Source organism: Paramisgurnus dabryanus, chromosome 13 (assembly GCF_030506205.2).
Source record: "Paramisgurnus dabryanus chromosome 13, PD_genome_1.1, whole genome shotgun sequence".
Lineage (NCBI taxonomy): Eukaryota > Metazoa > Chordata > Actinopteri > Cypriniformes > Cobitidae > Paramisgurnus > Paramisgurnus dabryanus.
Window position 1 is genome coordinate 20,191,999 of NC_133349.1, and position 24,455 is coordinate 20,216,453.

Genomic DNA, 24,455 nt, shown 5'->3' on the forward strand with positions numbered 1-24,455 from the left:
GTGTTCCTTAACAGAGTGATGTGAATTCAACATCCCAAAATAATCCAGAATGTTCCTGCAGAAGCCCTGGCTCCCTGTACCCCAAGGAAAGCTGTTGCTAAGCAACCAATGACATCACCACAGCAGCATCACAGCCTCATTCAGGGAGCTACACTGCGACCAAAATGGTCGCATATGCGACCTTTTGAACTGCCGTTGCGACCCTAATTTTTAATGGGTCGCAAATGTGCTACCTAATGTTTTAGACAATATGCTATGATTTACTGTGAGCATTTATTAAAACAGAAATGTGGATCTTAAGAATACGTTTTATAACGTGCTCTGAGCCATCAACACGTTGGCTTCATTTTGCGTGAAAGCACGTCGTGTCTCTCCCTATCAGTGTGCGTTTGCGTGCTCAGCTGTTTCTCAATGAATTGGATGGGACGCGACGCAAGCGCAGTGTCTTCCTTGTTTCTGAACTTGAGCAGAGGTCTTTCTTCACTGAGGACGCGGGACTCGTATGGTTCCGGGTTTATATTTTAAATGGTTTGTCGGGTCCGGTTAGGTCCTAGTTTAATTACTTTGGGTCCCAAGTCTGATTAATGTTGTGTTTATAACCCGAGTCGATCGGAAAACGTCCATGAGCGCTACCGCGCTAAAGCTCGAGTGCAGATTCAGCGTGCCTCCGGTTTCTATGGCGATGGTTCTTGTTACGACCACGCGCTGCATTTTCTTTCTCACATTTTTTTAATAATCTTATTATTAATTAACCATATATTTTCTAAAACCATATCCATATTAAGTTTGGACAGAGATTGTAGCAAAAAGCAATGCTAATGTCAAGCCAATTGCACTGAACGAGCAAAGCAATGTAAAGTATGTCCCCGGGACAGCAAGTACACTTTTAAATCTGAATTAATGAGTGGATTAAGCTTTTTAAATCGGCAAGAGAGAAATAGAAAGATAGAGCAAAAGCAGTAAAAGTGCCTATCTAATAGAAATTATTACCATTATAACATCAGTCATAACATCAGTCACATTTATAATCTATTGACCTGCACTGTCTATTAATATACTATACATAGTATTGTATTATATTGAGTTTGATAAAAGGGGTCTAATTGCTTCATATATCAGTGCAAAAACAGTAAGTCTTTTCGTGGTGCTTTGACAAACAGTGTCAGCTTTGTTAATGGCAAAGAAAGTTTGGGGTGGTTAGATTAATGAAATATAATGTGAAATTAATATTAATTTTCAATGAATCAAAGTATTGTGTTGTGTCACACATTATTAGTTCTACATCACATGTATAGTAGACCATTATTTGTCAGTGGGTAATAATTGCCCTTTTCACCGGCTACCACCACCAAGTAAATTTCAGATCTGTGGGAAACACTGCAACGTTTAAGAAAACAAGGCGGCATGTGGTTTAAAAGATGGCAAGTAAAATAAAAAGCATATCTGTATGCAATACAGTTTCATTATTGTTCATTATTATCCAGAGCGCCTTAATATAACTTGAAAAAAATATGTGCGACCAAATCATATTTTGCGCCAGTAACTGAAAAAGTTGGTAGCGCAAGTGCCACCAGTGGAAAAGGTTAGTGTAGTTCCCTGGCCTCATTGGAGGACAGACAAAAATGTACAGTAAGTAAAATCATAAATGTACTGTATAAAATGAAAAATGAGTGTCATAGTGTTGGGATTGTTTGTCTGTACTTGACAGCTATGTTTAGAGTTTAGAGCTCCTCTTTAAATGAAAGATTGGGGTGATTCACCTGACCTCCTCTGGGCTTTTGTCTGATTCAGCATTAGATGTGTGACTGTATGTGTTTTGGTGTGGAGACAGACAGACAGGGTAGATAGGTTCAATATATTGTGGTTTTAAGTGGCATTTGTGTGCTACCCTGCCCTTCCTTAAACGCATCCAGTTGTAATGCTCTCATGGAATGCTGAATAAGAATATCATTGACAAACCCAGAAAGATAAGGCTATAAATGATTAAAAAAAGTTTAATTAATTTGTGGATATAGATTAATCTCTTGAGACAAGCAATTCTTTAAATTTCACACACAATCATTCATGATCCGTGTGTCTGATACAGGTTTCTGGAGCATCTTGCTCTCTCCTCGCCTAATCTGTCTAAAAATAAACGAGAAGAGAGGAGGATGAGCTGCCGGAGAGAATGAAGGGATAAAAGACGGTGTGCAGGTGAAGCTCACATTCCTCTGATCCTTACTTCCTCTGCCAATCACAGTCCATGTTTCAGTTGGAGACCGGCTGTGTGTTTCAGAGAGTCTGTACTGATTGGCTTGTGTCTCAGCTTTGTTCATAAAGTGTGATGGACAAACTGCACTCATCCCAATCTGTCCGTAACCATGTGTCTGACTATGATGAGCATGGCAGCATGTGCACTGTTGTCATGGCTGGTGAGTAATGACCGTTTCCACTCACCAGCACAACTAGTTTTCACAAATACAGTTAAAGGTGCACTGCTTAACTTTTAGGAAGATCTCTTGACAGAAATGCAATATAATCTACATAGCTATATTTTTAGTGGTATACATAATGAACTGTTATGTTATGTACAGAGGGTGTTTTGTCACTACATTTTATCAGATGAAGACATGTTTGTCCTGTGGTGGCTACCGTAGCTTCTCTATGTGTTTCAAAACGGAAGGGATGAGCTGTGGACTAATGTGGCACTCACACCAGATGCGGAAGAGACGGCAAGCGCAAGTGATTTAGAGTAAATTAATTAAGTTATGTCAATGCAAAGATGCGAATAGGCATCCCGCAGTATGCACGAATGGCACAGAATGGATTTGAGCATTGCCCAAGGAAATGCGCAAGTTGAAAAATCTGAACTTTGGCGGATATTCACGCCGCGTTAACCAATAAGGAGCTCGCTCTAGTAGTGATGTACTTACAGGGATCGAGTGGAGTCACAGAAGCCCCTCACATGAAGCGAATTTCCATGTGAATGTCTCGAATAACTAGAATTTCACGCGCAAATGAAGTGAGTACACTCAAAATGTACAAGCATCCAACTACGCACGAATACCGTGTTTTTGCCGCCTCTACTGCGGCTGGTGTGAATGCACAGTTAGACTTGGGTTGCAATTCACAATCTCACCACTAGATGCTGTTAAAATCTACACACAGCATCTTAAACACAAATTTCTGTGCTTAAAAATACCTCTGTATCTGTGTTACAAGCGTAACAGGATATTCAGTAAGGGAAAATGTGGGATGGGGCTTGATTTTATCTATTTGAGATTTGATTGGATTGTGGAAAGGGGGCGTTCCATCCCAGACATGGAGACAAACCTGCATATACTGTACAGTTATTTCATTAACACAATGTTTATCTTTTTATACCAATTTGGTTATTGATAAACATTATACAATATCTGTGCAAAAAGCAAACTGGCTCAATTTGGAATTTGTGTAAGTTTAAACAAATACTGTAACTGATGTAATTTATATAAGTTACTAAACATTTTATTTTGAAGTACAAGGAGGGAGGATTGAAGAGCAGTAACCGGGTTTCAGGATGGTATTACAGTCTGTACAGGATAACCAGACAGGACTGAGAACTCTCAGTGCTAATCTGTCACGTTTTGAAAGGGATAAGCTTGGAGATGAAGTCCTTTAAGTCTGCAGTGGAAGAAATGTTACTGATGATAAAAATCATAATGAAAACTTGACTAGACAACAAGACATTGTTCTGAAAGGTGGATGGATAGACGGAAACAAAGATGATTTTTCTTACAGTGTGTAGTTGGACAAACTGTGTGATTGTTTTGCTAAGAGGATGAAATGAATTTGGTCATGTGACTGTAGACCCCCTACAGTGCTGTTTTGGAGTGATAAGTAATAGAAGCTGTGATTTAAGGGGATTAGTGATTCACTCTGTAGTAGACAACAGGCCCTCTCTCATACTCATCTACTAGACATCTCTCTGTTTTCTGACTTGTCTCATCCCTCGCTTCTGTTTCACTTTTGACTCGAAGGTGAGAAGGCCGTGCTGCACTATGGAAGACTGGAGAGGAAGGGGAGGAGACCAGAACAGCACGGTGAGTGAGAGAGAGGAGTATTTTGTTACGTTGTAGATATTGAGAAAAAGATGAGAGAGAAACGAAAAGGAGTCAGATTGTTTGTGTGTGTTTCATAGAGAGCCATAGAGAAATCATTAATTTATGATTTGTGGTTTTCCTGCAGATGTTTGTTTTGTGTGGGTAAAATAAATCACACCTTTTGTCTCAAGGGAAACTAACTGACATACTATACAAAAAAAATGCCATAGTATAGTGGTTTATAGGTCACAAGTCAACAAGTTTTGCTAACCTTGCTTATGTCAACACAACGCCATGTGGTCTTACCCTATAAGTTCCTTACCCATGCTACCCACCCTGCTGAAAAGACCCTGGTAAAAAACAACAAAATGAAACAGGTGAGCCGCGCTAGCAAATTTTTTATGGTAAACAAGATGTCTGTTTTGGTCTATCAGCAGATTTTGTTTACTATAAAGTATAGCCATAAAGTATAAACATATTTATTTATGTAATTTAGTGAAAATATAGTAAAGGTGCATTGTGTAACTTAATATATAATATACATAACTATATTATCAGTTTTGTCATTACGTTATCTCAGATGATGGCAGCTACTGTAGCGTCTATGCGTTTTGAAAGGGAGGGGGAGCTGTGTGCTATTCACAATCTCACCATTAGATGTCGCTTAAAATCTACACAGTGGACCTTTAAGGAAAGTGATAAGCCATAATAGGAAAAATAGGATATAATATACAGTGCTTCTCTAGCTCAATTTGTAAAGCACAAGCATTAGCAAGCAAAAGTAATGGGTTTGAATGCAAGGAAACACATACTAATAAAAAGGTCAACTTTAAAGGTTCAGCGTTTAAATTGTAGGAGGAACTCTTGAAAAAATGCAATATAATACACACAACTATATTTTCAGTGGCGTATAAAGACTTGAAATGTAGCCATTTTTATCTACATACACCTTGGGTACCCTTAAGCCGCCTTTCCACTGCGACATAATTGTTGGACTTCCAGCGCAAGAGCCTTCATTCCAATATTTATTTATATGAAATCAATAAATGAACGCAAATAAATGAAAAAATAAACAGCTATGCATATATGAACAAAGACTGCCAATAATTTTTTGGAGTGAACATATGGAGACAAGATTAAAAAAACATATACATAATCGATAGTTTTTTTTTATTTTGAGGATTCAAATGTTACTGATAAAGTTAAAGGCGCTCTAAGCGAATCTGTGTGATGTCCCTTCCTGTTGACGTTAAAAGTGTTGTCAAACAAAACGGAGCGTAGCTAACTCCTCCCCCTCCCTTCCGTGCTTTCTGAACGAGTCATGAACGCACCCAACCCCCACTCCCAAATCCTTCTTGTCGTTTATTGGCTGGAACACGTTTGTTATGTTTCGTGGGGTAGGTTTGACCACTTTGTTTTTGTTGCAGTTTGTGAAGCCTGCACTGTCTACAGAGACCGCATTTTTTACAGTGTGTTCAGAGGACAGGCAGCTAGCAGATAGTGAGGAGATGTTTACTGTATGAAAAAAAAAATGTTTTATGGCCTAAAACACGTGAATTTGTTTCGAGCACCTTTATGCAAAAGGATTAATAATTTTTACCACATACACAGTTTTTGATTGGGAAACACTGAAATGCATCACTTCTGGTCGGCATATCGCATGCGGTGTAGTCACACAAGCTCACATTTTTTTACGTATCCAACACTGAAAATGGATCCGAAAATTGCGCATCCGCAGATGGTTGGCACCTCACACAGCCCCTTTGCCACTATCCTTAGGAAATGAATGACTTCCGGTTTATTGGCCGTCGTTTGTCGTGTGCAGTAGACAGGGTGGCTTTACATGGATGTCGCCGTTTTGTGCTGTCATGTTTCTGCAGTAGCCCAACATGGACAAACTGCTCTACAGAGCGCGTTTCGTCAGCATGTTGTATTGGATGATGACAGATTTGTCCAGTGGCGCTACCGTAGCTTTCGAAATGGAGGGGTGAGCGGTGGACTGAGCCGTTGGTTGCAATTCGCAATCTCACCACTAGATGAAGCTAAATCTACACAAAGCATTAGCGATTGCATGTAAATGTATGATGAAAGCATAGTAATAACATTAGCTATGTTCCATCCAAATTTGCTTAATAAACTTATGCCCATGATTGGAATATTGTATTAAACATTTGCGTTTCCACCCAGGGAGCTGAAGAGACCAACATTGTCACATGCTGATAAATTGATGCCATATATCAGTAAGAAAAGCATAAAGCATTTTGTATAATCACCTCAGAGCAAGCAGATGAAACACCAGCACCTGTTATTTGCTTTCGGATTTGAATTCATGCTGTTTGAGTTGACAGTTAAGTAAGATTGTCGTGTCAAGTAATATTAACCAACCATTGAGATTACAGACTTTTCATTTCAGAACTTCAAAAACCGCATTTTAGATGCTGTGCAATGAGCTCTGTAAGCTGGTTACTCCAGTTATGCCATCCAACACACAAAGGCACATTACTTTTTTGATGCACATTTAGGGATTTATTCGGTTAAAGTTTTTCCATTCATGCTCTATGTTCATGAGCAACTTAATTAAGGACACAGTTTTTTATGTGCATTTTCCATACAGTTGCAAAAATGTGCATACAAATATTTAAATGGCTAAATAATAGTTAAATGGCTATTAAAGCACACAAATAAATGACCTAAATCATCTTTAAATATTAAATTTTTGAATTTTGGTGGGATGGGAAAATTACTCTTACACAGAGCCCAGGACTTCTGTACTACTGTCCTTAGAAATCAAGGTCACAGATGTACTACAGTATTCTGTCTTTATATAGACTAGCTTGCCTGTCAGAGATTAATGTTAAAATGATTTTAGGGTCACTACTTTAAGCATAAAGAATACAAATACAATAAATGCATAAAGAATACATTTCTATTACAATCCATAACCTATATTTCATTGAAGATGTAAAGATATAAATTTCCATTACAATCTCTACCCTGGTAAAAACGCTGTGCATTAAATAAAATGTCTTGCAATCTCCTCAGCAGTTGTGCAGCACAAACACACACACGCATATAAAGATTTCTGGTGACAGAAACTGCTGATTTGATATTTTATTTGTGTGTATTGTGTGATTGATACACACAGTAAGAAAAACAGCAAGAGAGAGAAATGGCAGGAAAATAATGAGGTGTCTGAAATCTATAGCCACAACAATTGATCAAACTAATGAGGCAAAAGCAACATTATTTTCAAGATGTTTGTGTGTCTGTACATGCACGTGTCTTGAAAACGTATCCTAATAAAAAGCTTTATCATAAGCAATGATAAATTAGGGTTAATAACAACCCAAATGTGTGTGCTGCGGCGCTGCCCATGTTTTAGTGTACATTCACATTATACATTCCCATTTGTCGCTCGTCTCTTTCAATGAGGTCGTTGGCATTTCTAAATCTGGTTGTCAGTAACAAATGAATACTGTCTACTCTAGTAACTGACGAGAGACGGATGATGTAAACTCCACAGCTTCGCTCTCACCCGTAACCGCTCCCGAAAATTGCTCATCATTTTCATAAAGTTCTACTTTTCTCAACTTTGTCGCAAAAACGGACACTCCCCATCCAGTCGCCAATGGTCACTGTCGCTTGTGTCGCTGGAAGTTGCCAAGCTTTTATTTAAATAAATGAGATTGCACTGCTCTGCTATACATGAATATCAGCTGACGTCACTCACTTGTCTTCCGCCATTTTGAGGACCTGAAGTGGTCGCAAAAGAACTAGAAGCTATGCCTTCAATATGCTGTGAGCATCAAAATCGCTATTTTTACAACACTAAGAAGGCTCAACACAACATGATATTTTGCTCGAAGTATCGCCTGTGTCTCTACACGTGAACTCGAGCATTGAGAACATTGTTTGTGAACACAGAGTTAACTAAAAAGAAGGTTTTGAAAAACTGACTTTGGATGATTTAGCGTCCGCTCGCCGCCTTCTTCCCAGTCCAGATGTATCGATCTCCAAATGCGACGTAAGGAGGGAGGAGAGTAATGGATGGATAACTCCTAAAGCATAGTTCCATAAAAATGCACCGATAATTAGTTGTTTTGTCGCAAGTGAAAAACAATATTGACCTTCTAGTTGAAAAAGGAGCCTCATATGAGATTCATTCATTCGCATTCGGAAATCGATTATTTACGTCCGGCAGAGATGACGAGCGGACAACATAACAGCCAAAGTCAGTTGTACAAAATCTTTATTTTTAGTAAACTCCGTGTACACAAACAATGTTCTCAATGCTCGCGTTCATGTGTAGAGATCCAGGTGATACTTCGAGCAAAGTTTCATGTTGTGTTGCGCCTTTTAGTGTTGTAAAAATAGTGGTAGTTCGGAAGCAGCGGACAGCGGCTGGAAGAACGCATCAGGGATCGAGTAGGCATCACACCCTAACCAAGATATATTTTTTTAAAGTAGCGTTTCTTTTCATGACAGTCGAGATGCGACATGTTGTCTTTCGTAGCCCTTTACTGTATCTGTAAGAATCATAGACAGTAAAAGATAAGAAATCCGTAAATCGTAGCAAGCTAGCCAATGCTTGTCAGTGGTTTGGTGGTACTCGGTAGGTCCTCAAGATGGCGGCATGACGTAAAAGGTCACATGACTGATTTCAATCTATTACTAGTTGCTGGTGGTCTGAATGCAGGTTTAGTGTGTGTAGGTATATGTGCCTACTTATAGTATGACAACAAAATTCATTGTCTTATATATTTCATATAATACTTAAAGCAACACTATGTAGTTTTTTTTTACCTTTAAATAATGTCTCTAAAATTATTTCAGTGATAGAACAACTTTTAACTGGACAAATTGTACTGTTGCTGCAACCCGAGCAGCCTCCTAGCTGCTACAAGCACACTCTGAAAGTGGCGGTGGAGGGTAGGAAACACAGCCCGACCCCTCCCCCTGCCTGCAAAAGAGTGTCTGATACCAGGCACTGTTGCGCTTTTCAACCACATGGGGGAGCTGTAAGTCATTTTTACATTAAAACTACATAGTGTTGCTTTAACAGTCCTTCCAGAACACCACGATTTCCAGAACTTGATCTTGCGGCACGTTTTCTTAAAAATGCAATGCAATATGCGGGATATTTATGCAATTTTATGCAATGACATTGCGGGAACTTGCAAAAACTGCGGGAACTTGCAAAACAGCTTTTTTCAGCTTTTGCAGCTTTTCAATGATGTTCACGTCACATTATCACGTCACTTTAAAACGTTCCCATGGCAACAGGGGACATGGCTGCACTATAGTGTGAGGTAAATGCAACATTTTTCAACTTTCTGCTAAGATATATGTGATTTTTGCTACGAAAATTTGGGGATTATGAAATCATGCAACCTCGCATATTTTGCGCACGGAAATCTGCAATTTATGCTGCAAAAGTGCGGTATATTTGAAAAAAATTGTCATCCGCATAAATATGTGGAATTTGGCTGATTATGCGTTAACATGCGATCGCATAATCACGTTTTTCTGGAGAGACTGACTTAAAGGGATAGTTCACCCAAAAATGAAAATAATATACCCTCATGTTGTTCTAAACCTGCAGTGTTTCCCATACATAGGCTCTACTTGGGCGCTGCGCCCAGGTAAATTGCGACCCGCCCAGGTAAAAAAAATCACTTTACGAATTTCCATATTTCTGAACTCGACTGGATGACCCGTGTTTTGGAGAGAGAGAGAGAGAGAGAGCGCGAAAGATAGAGCGCGAGAGAGAGAGCGCGAGAGAGAGGTGGGGGTCGGGTGACCGTGAAGATGATGCACGCGTCATAAACTCATCATCCAGCGCGGCAAACTGGATCAACTGCAGCAGCACATACGGAGCAGCCAGGGAACACACTGCGACCAAAATGGTCGCATATGCTTATGTGCATATGTGTTTATAGCATCTAAGTTGGCTTCATTTTGCGTGCAAGCACGTTGTGTCTCTCCGGTTGAGTGTCCGTTCACGTGCTCTCTGTTTCTCAATGAATTGGCGCGACGTGAAGCAACCTCAGTGTCACATTCATGTTTCTGAACTTGAGCAGAGTTTTACCATTAGAGGTCTTTCTTCACTGAGGACGCGGGACCCGTACGGTTCCGGGTTTATATTTTAAATGGTCAGATGGGTCCGGGTCGGTCCTAGTTCATTACTTCGGGTCCCAAGTCTGATTAATATTGTGTGTAAAACCCGAGTCGATCGGAGAACGGCCGTGAGCGCTAGCGTGCTAAAGCTCGAGTGCTGTTTTAGCGTGCCTCCGGTTTCTATGGCGATAGCAACTGGCTCTTGTCACGACCACGCGCCGCTTCATTTTCTTTATCCCATTTTTTAATCTTACTATTAATAGACAATATCTTTACTAAAATCTAAACAGTTAGCACAGAGATTGTAGCAAAAAGCAGTGCTAATACTGAATGAGCAAAGCTCTAGCTGACTCAGGATATAAAAAACGCAAAGCTGTAATGTAAAGTCTGTCATCGGGACAACAAGTAGACTTTTAAATCTGAAATAATTAGTGGATTAAGCTTTTTTTAATTGGCAAAAGAGAAATAGAAAGCAGAAGCAGTAAAAGTGCCTATATAGAAGTTATTACCATTATAACATCAGTCACATTTATAATCTATAGACCTGCACTGTCTATTAATATACTGTACATAGTATTGTATATAATTGAGTTTGATAAAAGGGGCCATCAAATTGCTTCATATATCAGTGCAAAAACATAAAGTGTTTTCGTGGTGCTTTGACAAACAGTGTCAGCTTTGTTTATGGCAAAAAAAGTTTGGGGTGGTTAGATTAATGAACTATAATGTGAAATTAATATGAATGTTTTATAAATCAAAGTATTGTGTTGTGTCACACATTATTAGTTCTTTGTTACATGTATAGTAGACCATTTTTTGTCGGTGGATAATAATGATCGCCCTTTTCACCAGCTACCACCACAAGTAAATTTCAGATCTGTGGGAAACACTGACCTGTATAATTTTTTACATTTTTAAGAACACAAAAGAAGATATTTTGATAAAGGATGGTAAGCACACAGCTGATTGTAACCATTGACTTCCATAGTAGGAAAAATATTTTGGAAGTATTGTGATAAATGATGATGAAGATATTTTGATAAATGATGGTAAGCACACAGATGATGTTACCCATTGAATTCCATCATATATTTTTATTCCTACTATGGAGTCAATGGTTACAATAAGCTGTGTGCATACCATCATTTATCAAAATATCTTTTTTTGTTTTCATCAAAATAAAAAAAAACATACAGGTTTAAAACAACATAAGGATGAGAAAATAATGAAATAATTTTTATTTTTGGGTGAACTATCCCTTTAATGCCTGGTGCGGATATGATCTAAAGACCCACACCTTACAAAGCAGCATGAGATTTCTGTGACCTACAGCTCCTTATGCAGTCAGTACAGTACCATTATTCCTAGAGGGCCCTTTAAGAAAAGATAAACTTTTGTGAAATGGACATCTTGCATATATTAAATTCCCTAGGATGTTGTCACAAGGGCTGTATCTTGATATGGTTTAAGGTCAAACGTGTGATTTCTCTAGCAGTTATGGATTTTTTTCTGCTTCATTATGTTGCCAATTGAAACATTGTCCCAGCATTTGGAGAGGTTATTTTTAATACAAAGACCATGTGGATTATGAGTTACATTTAACACAGAGTCCTGAGATAAACAGTGCAGCTGCACTTAATCTGAACGTGATTGCTTGTTTTAAAACCCTTAGCCCAAAATCTTCCTCATCTCTTCAACCTCTTATTTTTCCTCTTTCATCTCTCCCCTCCTCTCCTTAATCCCAGTCTATTTCTATCTTGACCTCTATTTCTTTCAGAGAAGTCATTATGCAACGAGAATGCATAACATGCGGTCACTTTAATCTGGAAAGGTTGCTGTCTGTAAGTGTTGCAGAGACCTCTCTTCCCTTAATACTCTTTCGTTCATTCTTTATCTCCAATCATTTTTCACTGTGTTCTCTCTCCTGGACTGACATGTGGCTTTGATTCCTGGCGTATGCGATGGTGTGACCTTTACCGAGATTGTTAAATCTCCCCACCCCCTTACAATTCCAGCAAGGTCGTTTCCAAGGACACTGTGCTGTCTGCCTCTTAAAGAGAAAGTGCCCAGTAAGCACATGTCTTTCTGAACCGAGCGGCGTAACACGCAGCATCACGACAGACTGCAGAGTCAGCAGTCATAGCATCATGGCATCAGAGCCCTGCAATCACTTAAGATGCACCCTGTTAAAAAAAACACACCCCTCCTGGGAGGGAATGTTCAGTTCCCTGTCTAAGTCGCACAGCACCACACTCTAAAAATGCTGGGTTGGTTTCAACTCTTGGTTGGGTAAATTTGGACAAACCTAATTGTTGGTTTTAAATTGACACGTGCTGGGTTGTTCTTCCTTTATTTTAAGAAAACTCTTTTAGGGAAGCATACAGCTACATTTAAAGTATCATCTTTGTCCCTCTGACAGTGAATGTGACCTAAACCGAGTTCTGACCTAGTTTACACACAGTGTGATTGACGGATTTTTAATTAGATTAAGACTCTATATATCACCACTTAATTTTTCATTAATTTCCCATTCTACTTCTTATTCTGATATGGTTGCGTCCACCTTAAACTGCCTCAACCTTTACCTTCTCCTTCAGTGTCTAGACTGATCCTTTTCTCTCTCCAATCAGGCACTGACCAGTTTAGGGATTGTCATTTTCCATTTAAATGCTGAACGTGAGGCATTCAGTTCACATAGCTCACTGGCAGGAATATTATCACACAACTCTAAAACATAATGTAACTGTCAATAATTAAAATGATCGTTTCTCTGACTCTTTCTTCTGTCTCTTTCTTCCTCGTTTCTTTCTTTTCTGAGTCAGCAAAATGACTAAGTGATAAGATCACCTGACCACTGTTGCTGTGGAGACGAAGAAAATTTTTCCTCTCTGCAGCAAGGGGGGTAGGGGATACTGACAAAGGTTAAAGAAGGATACAGCATACATGGTGGCAGCCATTTTGGTTCTTCAAAAAATCTGAAAAAACTTTATTTGTATGCCAAGGGCTTTTGCAGCCTAATTGAACTATATGGTACGTTACATATGTTTCATATTAATGTATAATATTAATCTCTCTATGGACATAAAAATCTGACTATCACAAAACCAGTTTGGCATAAAAGCGCACATATATATATATATATATATATATTACATGAAGTTACATTTTACATAAGTTACATGACTTATATAAATAAAATCCAGTTTCAAAGCAAGTACTATTGGGGTTGTAGCCAAGTTAAAATGACTACCATATAACAAGCATTGCAGGCGGCACCATGTCTGTCCTCTCTGCAATACAGAACCACTGCTTTCCATTGCAAATCAGCACACTGGCACTGTGTGTGTCCTATATGGGGAGGTGAATTCTATTAAACCCTATGCATTTGTGTCGTAAAAGCAGATGTGTTCAGCTGGAACCTCACATGTAGTTGTCACTTGTCCTAATAAATTGCTTATTAATCCAGATGTATTTAGTATATTAACTTAAAAAAAGATAATAAGAAAGTCTAACTCGAAAAAGTGTCATGTACATTGGTTACTGGTGGTGATGGGTCTGCAGATGATTTATACCAAATATATTATAGCAAAACAACTAGCAAGATACTGTTCAATATTTGTAAAGACTGACAGATGCAGTGTCTGGAAAGAGGGATATTCTGTGTTGCTGATACTTTTGCTCAACTGTAAAAATATGTGACATATATTCCAACATATGTAACTTATGTTTTTATGTAACGATTTGTGCTATCAGTCCAGTCTTTTGTAAGAGTGGGCATAAATCAATTCTAATGTGGCTGTATTCTTTGAATGTAGCTGCGTATGAATATGCATTCTAAGCTTGACCTTTCAAGCTATCATTTCTCATATGGTCACTGAGTTTAAGGTCACACTTTGAAAGTGATGTACTCTAACTAAAAGAAGATAAACCTATAACATTAGGTGCTTTAAAATCACTACAGGAAAAAAGCAATGGAAGTGAAAACATAAGGAGAGCAATATATATTTTTTACACAGAGGGCAGCAAGAATATGATGCAGCATCATTGCACAACAGAGAGGTACTAAAATTAAAACCATGTAAATCTATTTGTTAATTGCAAAAAAATTACAATGCTACTACAGTATATAATAAGAAAAATATAATAACTTAAGTATAAGGCATAATGTTATTTTAAAACACATTGAACATTGTGTACTTCAAAGGATAGTTTACCTAAAAAATGAAGTGTCATTATTTAGATATTTTTATAAATGATGGTAAGCACACAGTTAAGAACAACATGAGGGCTACTAAATGATGATGAAAATATTATTGGGTGAACTATCCCTTTAAGGCCTACTGCAGTCCCGGCTAGTCCTGCAACTACATGTTCTTATTGTAGATGACAACATTTAATATATGTGTGAGTATAAAAAAAATTAACAACCAATAAACCAAACACGTTGACAATACAATACTCATGCAATCACACCGATTAAGACTTAGCTTATTTTCAGTCCATTTTATCATAGAAATTTTCTCAGAGCACACGATGATGCTGTACCGCTGTCACCTTTGGAATTCTGCAGTACCGCAGGAGGAGCGATTGATCGCATCTGATTGGTGTCCTTTACATGCTGTGTTCACGTTGATTGGACGAATGATACGTCGATAATCATGCGTGCGTGTGTTTATTGGCCAAGACCCACAATGTGGGCGTTTCTGGCTAAACAATTGCTTATGAGGTCTGTCGGTTGAAGAAGCGCATCTCTCACATCCACCGGCGCTTCTTTTCAGGCGGAGTGGTGCGGCAGCTGGCAGTGCCGCGGAGGGAGACCAGATCACAAAAAGAGGGCAGTGCGGCTTCTTAGTTTTGCCGGGTTTATCGCAAATACTAAGAGCAGTGCATGAGACCGGCATCCCTGCGAAATGCACTCTTTTTCCGTCGACTTTCATTTGACCATTAAGTTTATTCAGCATTATTAGGCTTATAACGTTACATAAACTAGATGCTGCAACGAATAACTTTTTATATTTTGACGTAAAAGTGTACGCGCATTAGGTTTCTCGCCTGTCCGTTTATAATTGTTCGTTTTTCTTAAGACCCGTCTTTTGATCACAGACATCCTCGGCTCCATCACTCTTATTTTACCTGAAGAGAACAGACTGACTGCGCAACCATGGGGGTAAGACCGTCATCTCTTTCTCCCTTTTTACTGCATCACTTAATCAAAGTGCATAAACAAGAGTATATCATTTATTTCTGAGAAAAAAACTCTATTCCCGTACATCCTACAAATTGCAGAGTCATGTACGATGTTGTTCAATATAAATGAAGTGACAGAATGACATTGAATTGTATGCGCAGTCTCTCGTACATCATTATAGACTGCGACAAGCTGGTAAGAGTGACATTAATAATTTAAATGTTATTATTACTTGAGTGGTCAGAAGAGGCACTTAAATGGCCATTTCAAACGTTTGATACGGTCTAGCTGATAAGCATTGAAGATATATAGCTAGATAAGATTATGGTGCAGCTATCATCATAATAGTGAAATCTTAATGGTACACTCTGAATTATAATATCTGTGCTGTTTTTTTTCTTCAGTTTTCTTGCCAGTCTAATCGGGTTATGCTTGTCAAAGACTTTGTAAAGGGCATTACTGCGTAGTACTGCATTTGCGTCACGCGCGTGAGGATTCTACTGTACTAATGTAAAATTATAAATATTTTACACTACTTATTCGTATTTATGTTGTTTATACAGTATCATAAGCCCAATAAAGTTGTTTTATATGTTTTATTACGTTTTTTATGGCTCGCATTGTGGGTATCGTGCCACCTTCACTCATGAAGCATCCCCCTTCACACACACACATCATTCCCAATACTTGCTGACCGCAGCGCGTGCCTCCTGTACAGTCAGTTCGCATAAAGGATGAAGAAAACGTGACTTTCAATTATATTCGCAGTTAGTGAGCGACATTGTTGTGTTTAAGTGTCGTATCTGGACGTGTTCATACACTTCGTCTCACAGCCGGTCCATCGCTGAAGTCCATGCGTCATAATGCGGTTACCGGGAATCGGTTCTCAACCCGGCTTATTATCTGCATCTGTGACATAAACTCGCGCGGGTCATTACAGGAGGGGGATCGTAACGAGCAAATTTTATAGATTCAGTTTTGAACAATGACCCGAGAGGTCGAATTTGAATTGGATTCACTCAAGAACCCCGTGTCTCCGCGTTGAGGGTTAAATGAATGTCAGTCTCAGATGCGCATTTTGCCTCATCAGCGTTTCATAATTCGTTAGGCTACATATAAAATCATATGTCCTATAATTGTGTGACGTGGTAATACGTGCATGCCACTGTGCAATAAGAAAGCGATTATCAGCAGCGGATGTAGCCTAGGTCGTCCTTGCCACGGACAGATGGACCGGTTAAGTTATTAACGTGAAAAAATAATCCATTAGAAATATGTAATGTCAAATAGTCTATTCAGCTTATGCGCCAAATCTAATGACGAATATGGCAAAAAGTGATTACGCAAGCCCTTGTGTGTAGCCAACAGATTAATTGTGTGACAGTTTACCTGGTCAAATAGAGGGGAAAATAACAGATGGTACCTTACTCAAGCGGTTCCCTTTAATTTTATCCTTGGATATGGGGTGGTTTGCTGAAACATGATGTACCGGTATCTGTCGCAGTGATGCTTGTGGCAATGCACCATCATCATCATCAGTATCATCACATCCGTTTGATTCCCATAGGCCGCTAACTGCGTCAGACGAGGAGGAGCCACGCGAGTGGAAATTCCCTGTACCTGCCTGTGATAGGCAGATGGAGAAAGCGAATAGATGATATTAACTAAAGTTTTTTGGGCCATATATGAGTGTAGTTAAAAAATCAAATCTAACCAAACTACAAATAAAATATTTGATTAATTATTAATAGATAATTAAGTGTTAGCTGATTTGTTAAAAAAAAGGAAATTAAAGTGTAATAATCTTCAAATATGAAAATGCCAACCTGCAGCGGCTCAAAAGTGAACAGCTAAATTAACTGTAATGCATTGCATACAGCCTAATTTAAAAATAATTAGATTTTTTTATTGTGTGTTTTAACTCTTAGTAAACTGGCAGCATCTCTTCAGCCAAAATAGGTTATTGAACCAAGAAAGACAGATTGTAAAATTACATTATGTACTGTAGCCTACTCACGTTACCTTACGACAGGTGATGATGCAGCAGTGTACTGTGTGTATGTGCATAATATGCAAGTGATTGAATATGGGAGGAGGGGAAGGGGTGGGGTTGTGCTGCAGCAGAACTCTGTAGCCGGGATGGAGGAGAAGGAAAAGACACAGATCCTGTTACATGTAATTAGCCTGACTGAGCTTGTGTTTCCAGAGAGTGGGCCGTGTTACCTGGGTATAGATGGTACGAACAAATAGTGACCAAGGATATGGAGGCAATAGTTCTGTAATGTGGAATAATCAAGAGAGAAATGCATATGATTCAATAATATAATATAAGGATTTTGTCTTCTGTTGGATTTTTTTTGCTTGTGTTTAGCGGTAGTGAGGAGGTTTATTAGAACAATGTTAGAATAGAGTTATGTGTTTAAATTGGGCTACGTTTGCTTGTTTTGATAAGGGTGAATTTGGTTTTGGAAAATCAGATTATATTGGAAGAGTGTGAATGAAAGAAAAGCATGCCATTAAAAGTAATTAACATTATTTTACCAGCACATTAAAATTTTTGCAATTCATAATCAGTTAGACCTAAGATTTAGATAATCAAACACCTCATATAGTAAAATAATTTTATTTTAATTAAAGTCAATAAAGCCCTCCAAAGCACCACATACTGATATGACGTTTCAATTGATATTATGTATGATACCCGTTATTTTAGTCTTATTTCTAAATTAATTATTTCACAATTAGGGGCATTAAGGATGTATTGTTGTCCAGGGTTAAGTGGTTCTGTCCCAGAGACGTCTGTGAGTTGAGTGGATACTCGAGGTCATATTACCCCGTCCTCCTTTTTCCTCAGTGTTGACGCAGTATACTGCCCCCTCAGATCTGATGGTCCATTGGTGGGGAGATGTGTGGAGGGCCTGGCTTAAGTTCCACATCACACCAATAATTTATTAATGTAGGCCTTTGGTGAAGGTGAAGCAGAAAAGAAGCAATCCATTTTGATGGAGGGCATTCTGTGAGCCTGTTCAAACTAACTTTGGTAACTTAGGTAAAGCTACAATTTAAAAAGAAAGTGGCATAATTTTGCGACATAGACTTGGTGCCAATGTGAAAACCGTACCAAAACAGAGAAAACAAAGGCTACATATTAAAGCAAGTGTTAAATACCCTGAATTGGATATTAGATTTATATTAAATCTAAAAACACAAAAATTATGAGGATCGAGAAGGTGTGCATGCGTCTGTCTGTGTAATAGAAAATTTAATTGAGAAGAAGACACATTAGTACTACGAAGAATAAAGAAGAATCCACTGACAACGTTTTTGCAATGTGAAGTATCTAAAGTATGTGTCCTACTGTGACTGTAGCTTTGAGCAGTGATTTAATGTTGTAATCAAGAGCACACACATATATTCAGTTGCCCTACACTCTGGCAAAGCTTAGTGGATAAAGTTTGGACAGATGGCAGGAAAGAATAATGAATGGAGAAAAAACAGGAGGGGTAAAGAGGGATACACTTTAACAAGACCGGTTATAGATAGTAAATTCCTCTTATTTTACAAAAGACAGAGAACAACAAATTGTACGTTAAAAAACTTTAATGATATTCATTATAAAAATATGATTATTAATATCAGAATTGTGTAGAATAAATATTTATTTAATAAATAAATTTGAGTTATTTATTTTTAAATTATTCAGTTTTTTTAACTGTCATGTCTTTTTTTTAAATTTTTGTTCAGTGTGTCAGGTCTAGTGTGTATTCACTTAAAAAAGGTCAATGATTCTGTCTCTTATGACTGAGATGATGCAGTAGGAGCTAATCCCAGTCTGCCGTAATCAGATTATTTAATCTTGCCTGGTCTACATCTCACGGCATAACAGATGGTACCAAGGCTCCAAGGTCACTTACACACACATACTCACATATACAGAATGAGGTGTTTAATGTTGTCTGCTCTTGAACAACAGCCTCATGGTTACCAACTTAAAGGGCAACTATAGTCCGATTCACGATTTTACATTTCCTTTGGTGTGTGAGTGTGTATTAGTACATGTTAACAAAATGCAAAAGGTACAAACCCCAAAGTAAACAATGATGCGAGTTATCGTTTCCAACGTAAATCTCTTTTCTTGGACTACAACAAACACACAGATTGTAGGCAACAGTTTACCTCCTGGTCCTATTGACGTGGACAAGACCGACATTATCATAATTCCTCTCGCTTTGACTCACAGACTGTAGGTTAACTCCTGTCAGAATTACATTGTGACCAAATCTTTCAAACATGGTAAGGAGCGTCATACTTCCGGCTGACGTCAGAGGTGTTCAGGCTAATCACAACGTACAGATTAGCTTGCCAGTCAGGGACACAGTGCTTTTCAGATTGATGGTCTTTGTACAAAATCATAGCATTTGAGGAAGGCGGGATATCTGGAGCTACAAAAATTTATGGAAAATAATGTGTTTTTTAACCATAAACCACGCAAACACATTGTATAATACCAAATACACAAAATAACGGTTTTTAGCAATTAAATAGGTGCCCTTTAATATCATTCTACCCAGAATAACACATACTGTACAAAAACATTCTCATCACACTATTGGCCTTTTTAAGGCCACATTGACATGTTTTTAAAAAATCATTTACACACCCACATAGCACTATATCACATTCAAGCATAGTGAACAGCCCTCTAAGGACAGCATTGATGTGTCAGGCATTGATGTGTCAGCAGTCATTTAAACAGTTGCTGCTGAAAAATATTCATCATGACTAATTGCTGGAGATACACACGTCTACTCTTTGTGTTATTTACTCTAAAGAATGCATGCAGATCTGAACATACGTGTACAAGCACATGCAGGGTCCTTCAGTTACCAGAGCATCAATTATTAGTGATTGAGTTCAGAGGACAGAGCTCAGTAGACTGTGGATGTGTGACTCAGTCAGTAGAAATGTCATTGTGCCGTATGTAATTCCAGCCTGTGGTACAGTATCTGGTTTACCGAGATGGCATATCAGAATTTTTCTTCACAAGGGACATCTTAGTACTGTTACAAAAACAGCCCAATCACATCAGAAACCATGATGTACACACTCTTAACACTATAATTTAAAGGTTAAAGCAACACTATGTAGTTTTTTTACCTTTAAATAATGTCTCTAAAATTATTTCAGTGATAGAACAACTTTTAACTGGACAAATTGTACTGTTGCTGCAACCTGAGCAGCCTCCTAGCTGCTACAAGCACACTCTGAAAGTGGCGGTGGAGGGTAGGAAACACAGCCATTTTTCAACCACATGGGGGAGCTGTAAGTCATTTTTACATGGAAACTACATAGTGTTGCTTTAAGTGTAACAATTTGTATAAATAATAATTAAAACAGTACATTTTCCTTTATTTAATATGCCGGATCAACTTTAAGTAGCAGTAGTATAAAATCAAAATAAAGTTAGAAAAACATTTTCTGTTTGATCATCCCAACCAGTTCAACACAACATCATGGCTTAAGCGAGGGAGTGAATGTATCTGAGAGTGGATCTCTTAACATAAAGCTTTCCTCAAAGTTAATATCAATCTGATAGCTCTCCAAAATTGCACTCAAGCCTGTCTGAGAGAGAGAAAGAGAGAGAGCTCTTCTCCTATTTCCATTCTGTATGTACGCCGCAGTGCAGGTATCATGCAGATGTATCTGCAGTAGGCACACTCACGCACACACCTTTGCATCTAAAGGGAATACACGTCTACTATAAAAGTGTTAAGATAAGTGTATTTACAGTATTATATACATTATGTCCCCCTTTATTTCTTTTACATGTCACTTCTCTTTTAATTTCCCTCATCGTCCCTTGTTTTCTCTGTGTGTGTGTGTTCAGCTGGTCTTTATTATTTTATAGAGATGAAAGAGGGCCTGTTTGCATGTTCGTAATGTTCCCAATGTAAACTCTAAAACCAAAGGTGCTAAAAAGCACAAAAAGTGGTTCTTGGCACGTTATCATAGAGGAACCATTTTAGCACCTATGAAGAACCATACAGGGGTCATATAGCACCACTGTAACACCACATATGGTTCTACACTGATGCTACACAGGTACTTCATCGGTGATATATTGGCACTTAAAATGGTTCCTCTATGATTACGAGCCAAGAACCACTTTTAGTGCTGTTTTTAGAGTGTATGACATCAGCAGAAATGTCTCTTTTTAGATTTTTTGACAAAACCAAAAACGGCATTACTGTGAAGTACCATTGGTAACACCTTTATTTTTAGGAGTGTATTGCAAAGTCAGACTCTAAAATGCTGGAGGTGTGTTTGGGGTGTCAAGATGTTTCAACTGAAGATCAGTAAGACCTGATAGGGGTGATCCTCACTTTCTATTCATTTAATTATTAAGTGGTATCATCATACACACACTCATGCATTTGTTACAGGACCTGTTGATGTGTGTGTCCTGTGTGGGCTGGTTTAAAGGTCATCATCATGTGTGCTAGTATTTCCTTCACCCAAAAATTAAATCAAATTAGTCAATTTAAAGTAACTACGGACGATTTAGATTTTTATGTTTTAATGCTTGTTTTGTTTCAATTTAAAAATGTTTTATCTTGGATGTTCGCTAAAGCCCCCTAGTGGACCCTTGCCTCAGCTGATTTAGTCCTAAACATTCAACTTAACAGTAATATCTCACACACATGGACAAACTACCCCTTTAAGGTTTGGGCAGGTGGAGAGCTGTCAGGCATTATATGCAGTCGCTGATGTGACAAACTTACACAGTGAGAAAGCAGCAGGTCAATATCATATTACCCCGCAGGAAGTGACAAATATTCCTCTCTCTTGTAATCTCTCTCTTTGGATATCTCGCTCAGTCTGTCAGTTTATGCTCCCCCATGTCTTCTCTTTTTCCATCTGGCCCACATTCTGTTAAACCTCTTTATCCATCCATCTTCCTCTCTCACATTCTCATTCTCTTTTAATAGGTGTGTCACCTGGCCATGTGCGTGCATCTATGCGTGTGCCTGTCTAAGCAAACATGACGGTTAAACCAAAACAATGCAAATTAAACCTCATTCAAATGTATTTTGAGATTTATACGTCACTGTTTGAATTTGTAAATGTAATGTATAGATGTATTTCTGAATTATAAGAGTGCAATTGGCAGACACTTCTATCCAAAGCTATTCAAGCTATAGGGATCAAACCCATGACCTCTGAGCAGCTAACACAATGCTCTACCAAACGAGGTACAGAAAAACACATCAACAGTTTACTTTTTTTTCACTGCAATAGAGCAAAGTTTTATTGACTTCGAAGAAAACTATCATACTATCATAAATAATTAACAGATTGCTTTGGTATGTGTCATACAGTGACCAGTAGGGGGCTCTATTAACCAGGATCTCACGTTGAAGTTTATGTAGTTAAAGTAAAAAATTGTGAACTTTTTGGGAATATTATGCTATTTTTTTACAAATGACTTATCTGTGAGCTTAATTATTATTATCTTTTTAATGAATGTGTCCTTATAATCATTAATCCAAAACCTCCTCCCATATGTCGGGAGTCCTGGAAAAGATGATTAGCAAATAGCAACATGACCCAACTTCCAACAATCCAATCAATTCTCCATGGACAAATTTAAGTCCAGACTTTCTTTCATTTTAGAAGCCGTTTCACTCGGATATACGTCACGACGTGTAAAATAAGATAATTGCTACTTCTGTTTCATTGTAAATTTAAACAGTGATTGTGTCTCAGAAGAAAGTATTAGGCCGAAGAAGTCAGACATTTTTTAGGACCGTCTAATTTTCAAAAGTCTAGTAATTCCCTGAATGCACAGTAGGTCAATGAGCATTGGCTGTTCTTATTGTACACTTACTGGAAAATTGTTGCAAATCTCTTAATCATCAGATAATGACTGAAGCCATTAAGTCATCATTAGTTATCCAATAATTGGTGAATTAAGGATTTTATGTGGTTGCTATATTGATCAATGTCACTGGAAGCAAGGCGAGGGTCAGGGGTCCTCAGTAATATCCTGGAAAGGAATTTACTTTTGGGAATAGACAGTTAGCTTCAAATAGTTCCTTACTCGCCGGAAGCAGCTATGTTGGCCCCCTTGGAGGCCGAGTATTGATCAGGCCGTTACTCAGTTTCCTGCTTTAATGATGACTGGTCCACTAAAACAGTGCCAGGCGTGTTGTGTGGTACTGCAGTCCTGTATGATCGGATTACACTCCCAGCCAATAAGGAACAAAAGATTTACCAATAGAATAGTTAATGATGCTATGCTACATGGAAAGTTGAGAGGTCAAACTCTGTCCATGACATTATCTTGATCTAGGCAAGAGAATTAGCAGACAACTATAGATACAATATCTACTGTATGTCAATATTTGGGTCATGATATGAGAACATTGTAATACTTCATTTTACAAGCTTTATTCACACTTTCCATAGACTTACTCTAATGGGTGTTCATTTTTATTTTCCCACAAAATAAATTAATACAAATAGTGTGTCTGAATATACCATATGGTAAAATATAGCACTGTTTTGAAATATTGATTTTCCTTCACCCCATCTCAATATTTTAATACATATTTATGAGCAGATGAAAAAGAAGAAGAATTTTTGAAGAAGAAAAGGCTGAAATATGCCACCTCTTTTGTGTGTAATCCCACAGAGGTCCGTGCTTTGATCTCTGTCTTTATTCAGATAAAGAACAAAGTATAAAGAATCTGATTTATGCTGTTTTGAAGCTCTTATGAACTCTGAACTGTGTTTGTGTGTGCATGTTTCAGACCTTTCATGTTACTGTGATCTAAGACAGACACATATTCAACCTAATCAGAGCTTGAAAGAGCTTATTAATTTTCCATGTCGTGGTCTGTTTGTGTCAATGACAGGAAGTGAGTCTGGCTAGGTTAAAACAGCAGATTAAAGTTATAGTGAAAAGTATTGCTGTGTCTCTTTCATGATCTAAATAAACCAGACATCTAAGATTAATCAATGTTAATATAGTATAAATGACTGAAAATACACTTCAGAATTACTCCATTACTGATTTTGTAAACTGA

At 38.1% G+C, this 24,455-nt stretch overlaps 1 protein-coding gene and 2 long non-coding RNA genes across 4 annotated transcripts in view; 2 read left to right on the plus strand and 1 right to left on the minus strand.

The window, feature by feature from the left end:
• Positions 1 to 17,317, minus strand: LOC135727800 (uncharacterized). Of its 2 annotated transcripts, none has more exons than XR_012334785.1 (4): positions 16,795 to 17,317; positions 4,333 to 4,411; positions 1,602 to 4,027; positions 1 to 135 (listed from the first exon to the last, which is right to left on the minus strand). It is a non-coding gene; the product is annotated as an uncharacterized lncRNA (long non-coding RNA). The 2 variants fall into 2 exon arrangements; XR_012334784.1 differs by having other exon boundaries at positions 16,790 to 17,317.
• Positions 1,600 to 4,300, plus strand: LOC135727799 (uncharacterized). Its single transcript, XR_012334786.1, has 3 exons — positions 1,600 to 1,629; positions 2,087 to 2,193; positions 3,999 to 4,300. It is a non-coding gene; the product is annotated as an uncharacterized lncRNA (long non-coding RNA).
• atp1a3b (ATPase Na+/K+ transporting subunit alpha 3b) overlaps positions 14,923 to 24,455 on the plus strand; it is a 20,433-nt gene continuing 10,900 nt past the window's right edge. The window contains exon 1 of the mRNA XM_065245822.2: positions 14,923 to 15,345. Coding sequence (XP_065101894.1) covers positions 15,340 to 15,345 — 6 coding nt within the window. The 5' untranslated portion in view covers positions 14,923 to 15,339. The remainder of the gene's footprint in view (positions 15,346 to 24,455) is intronic.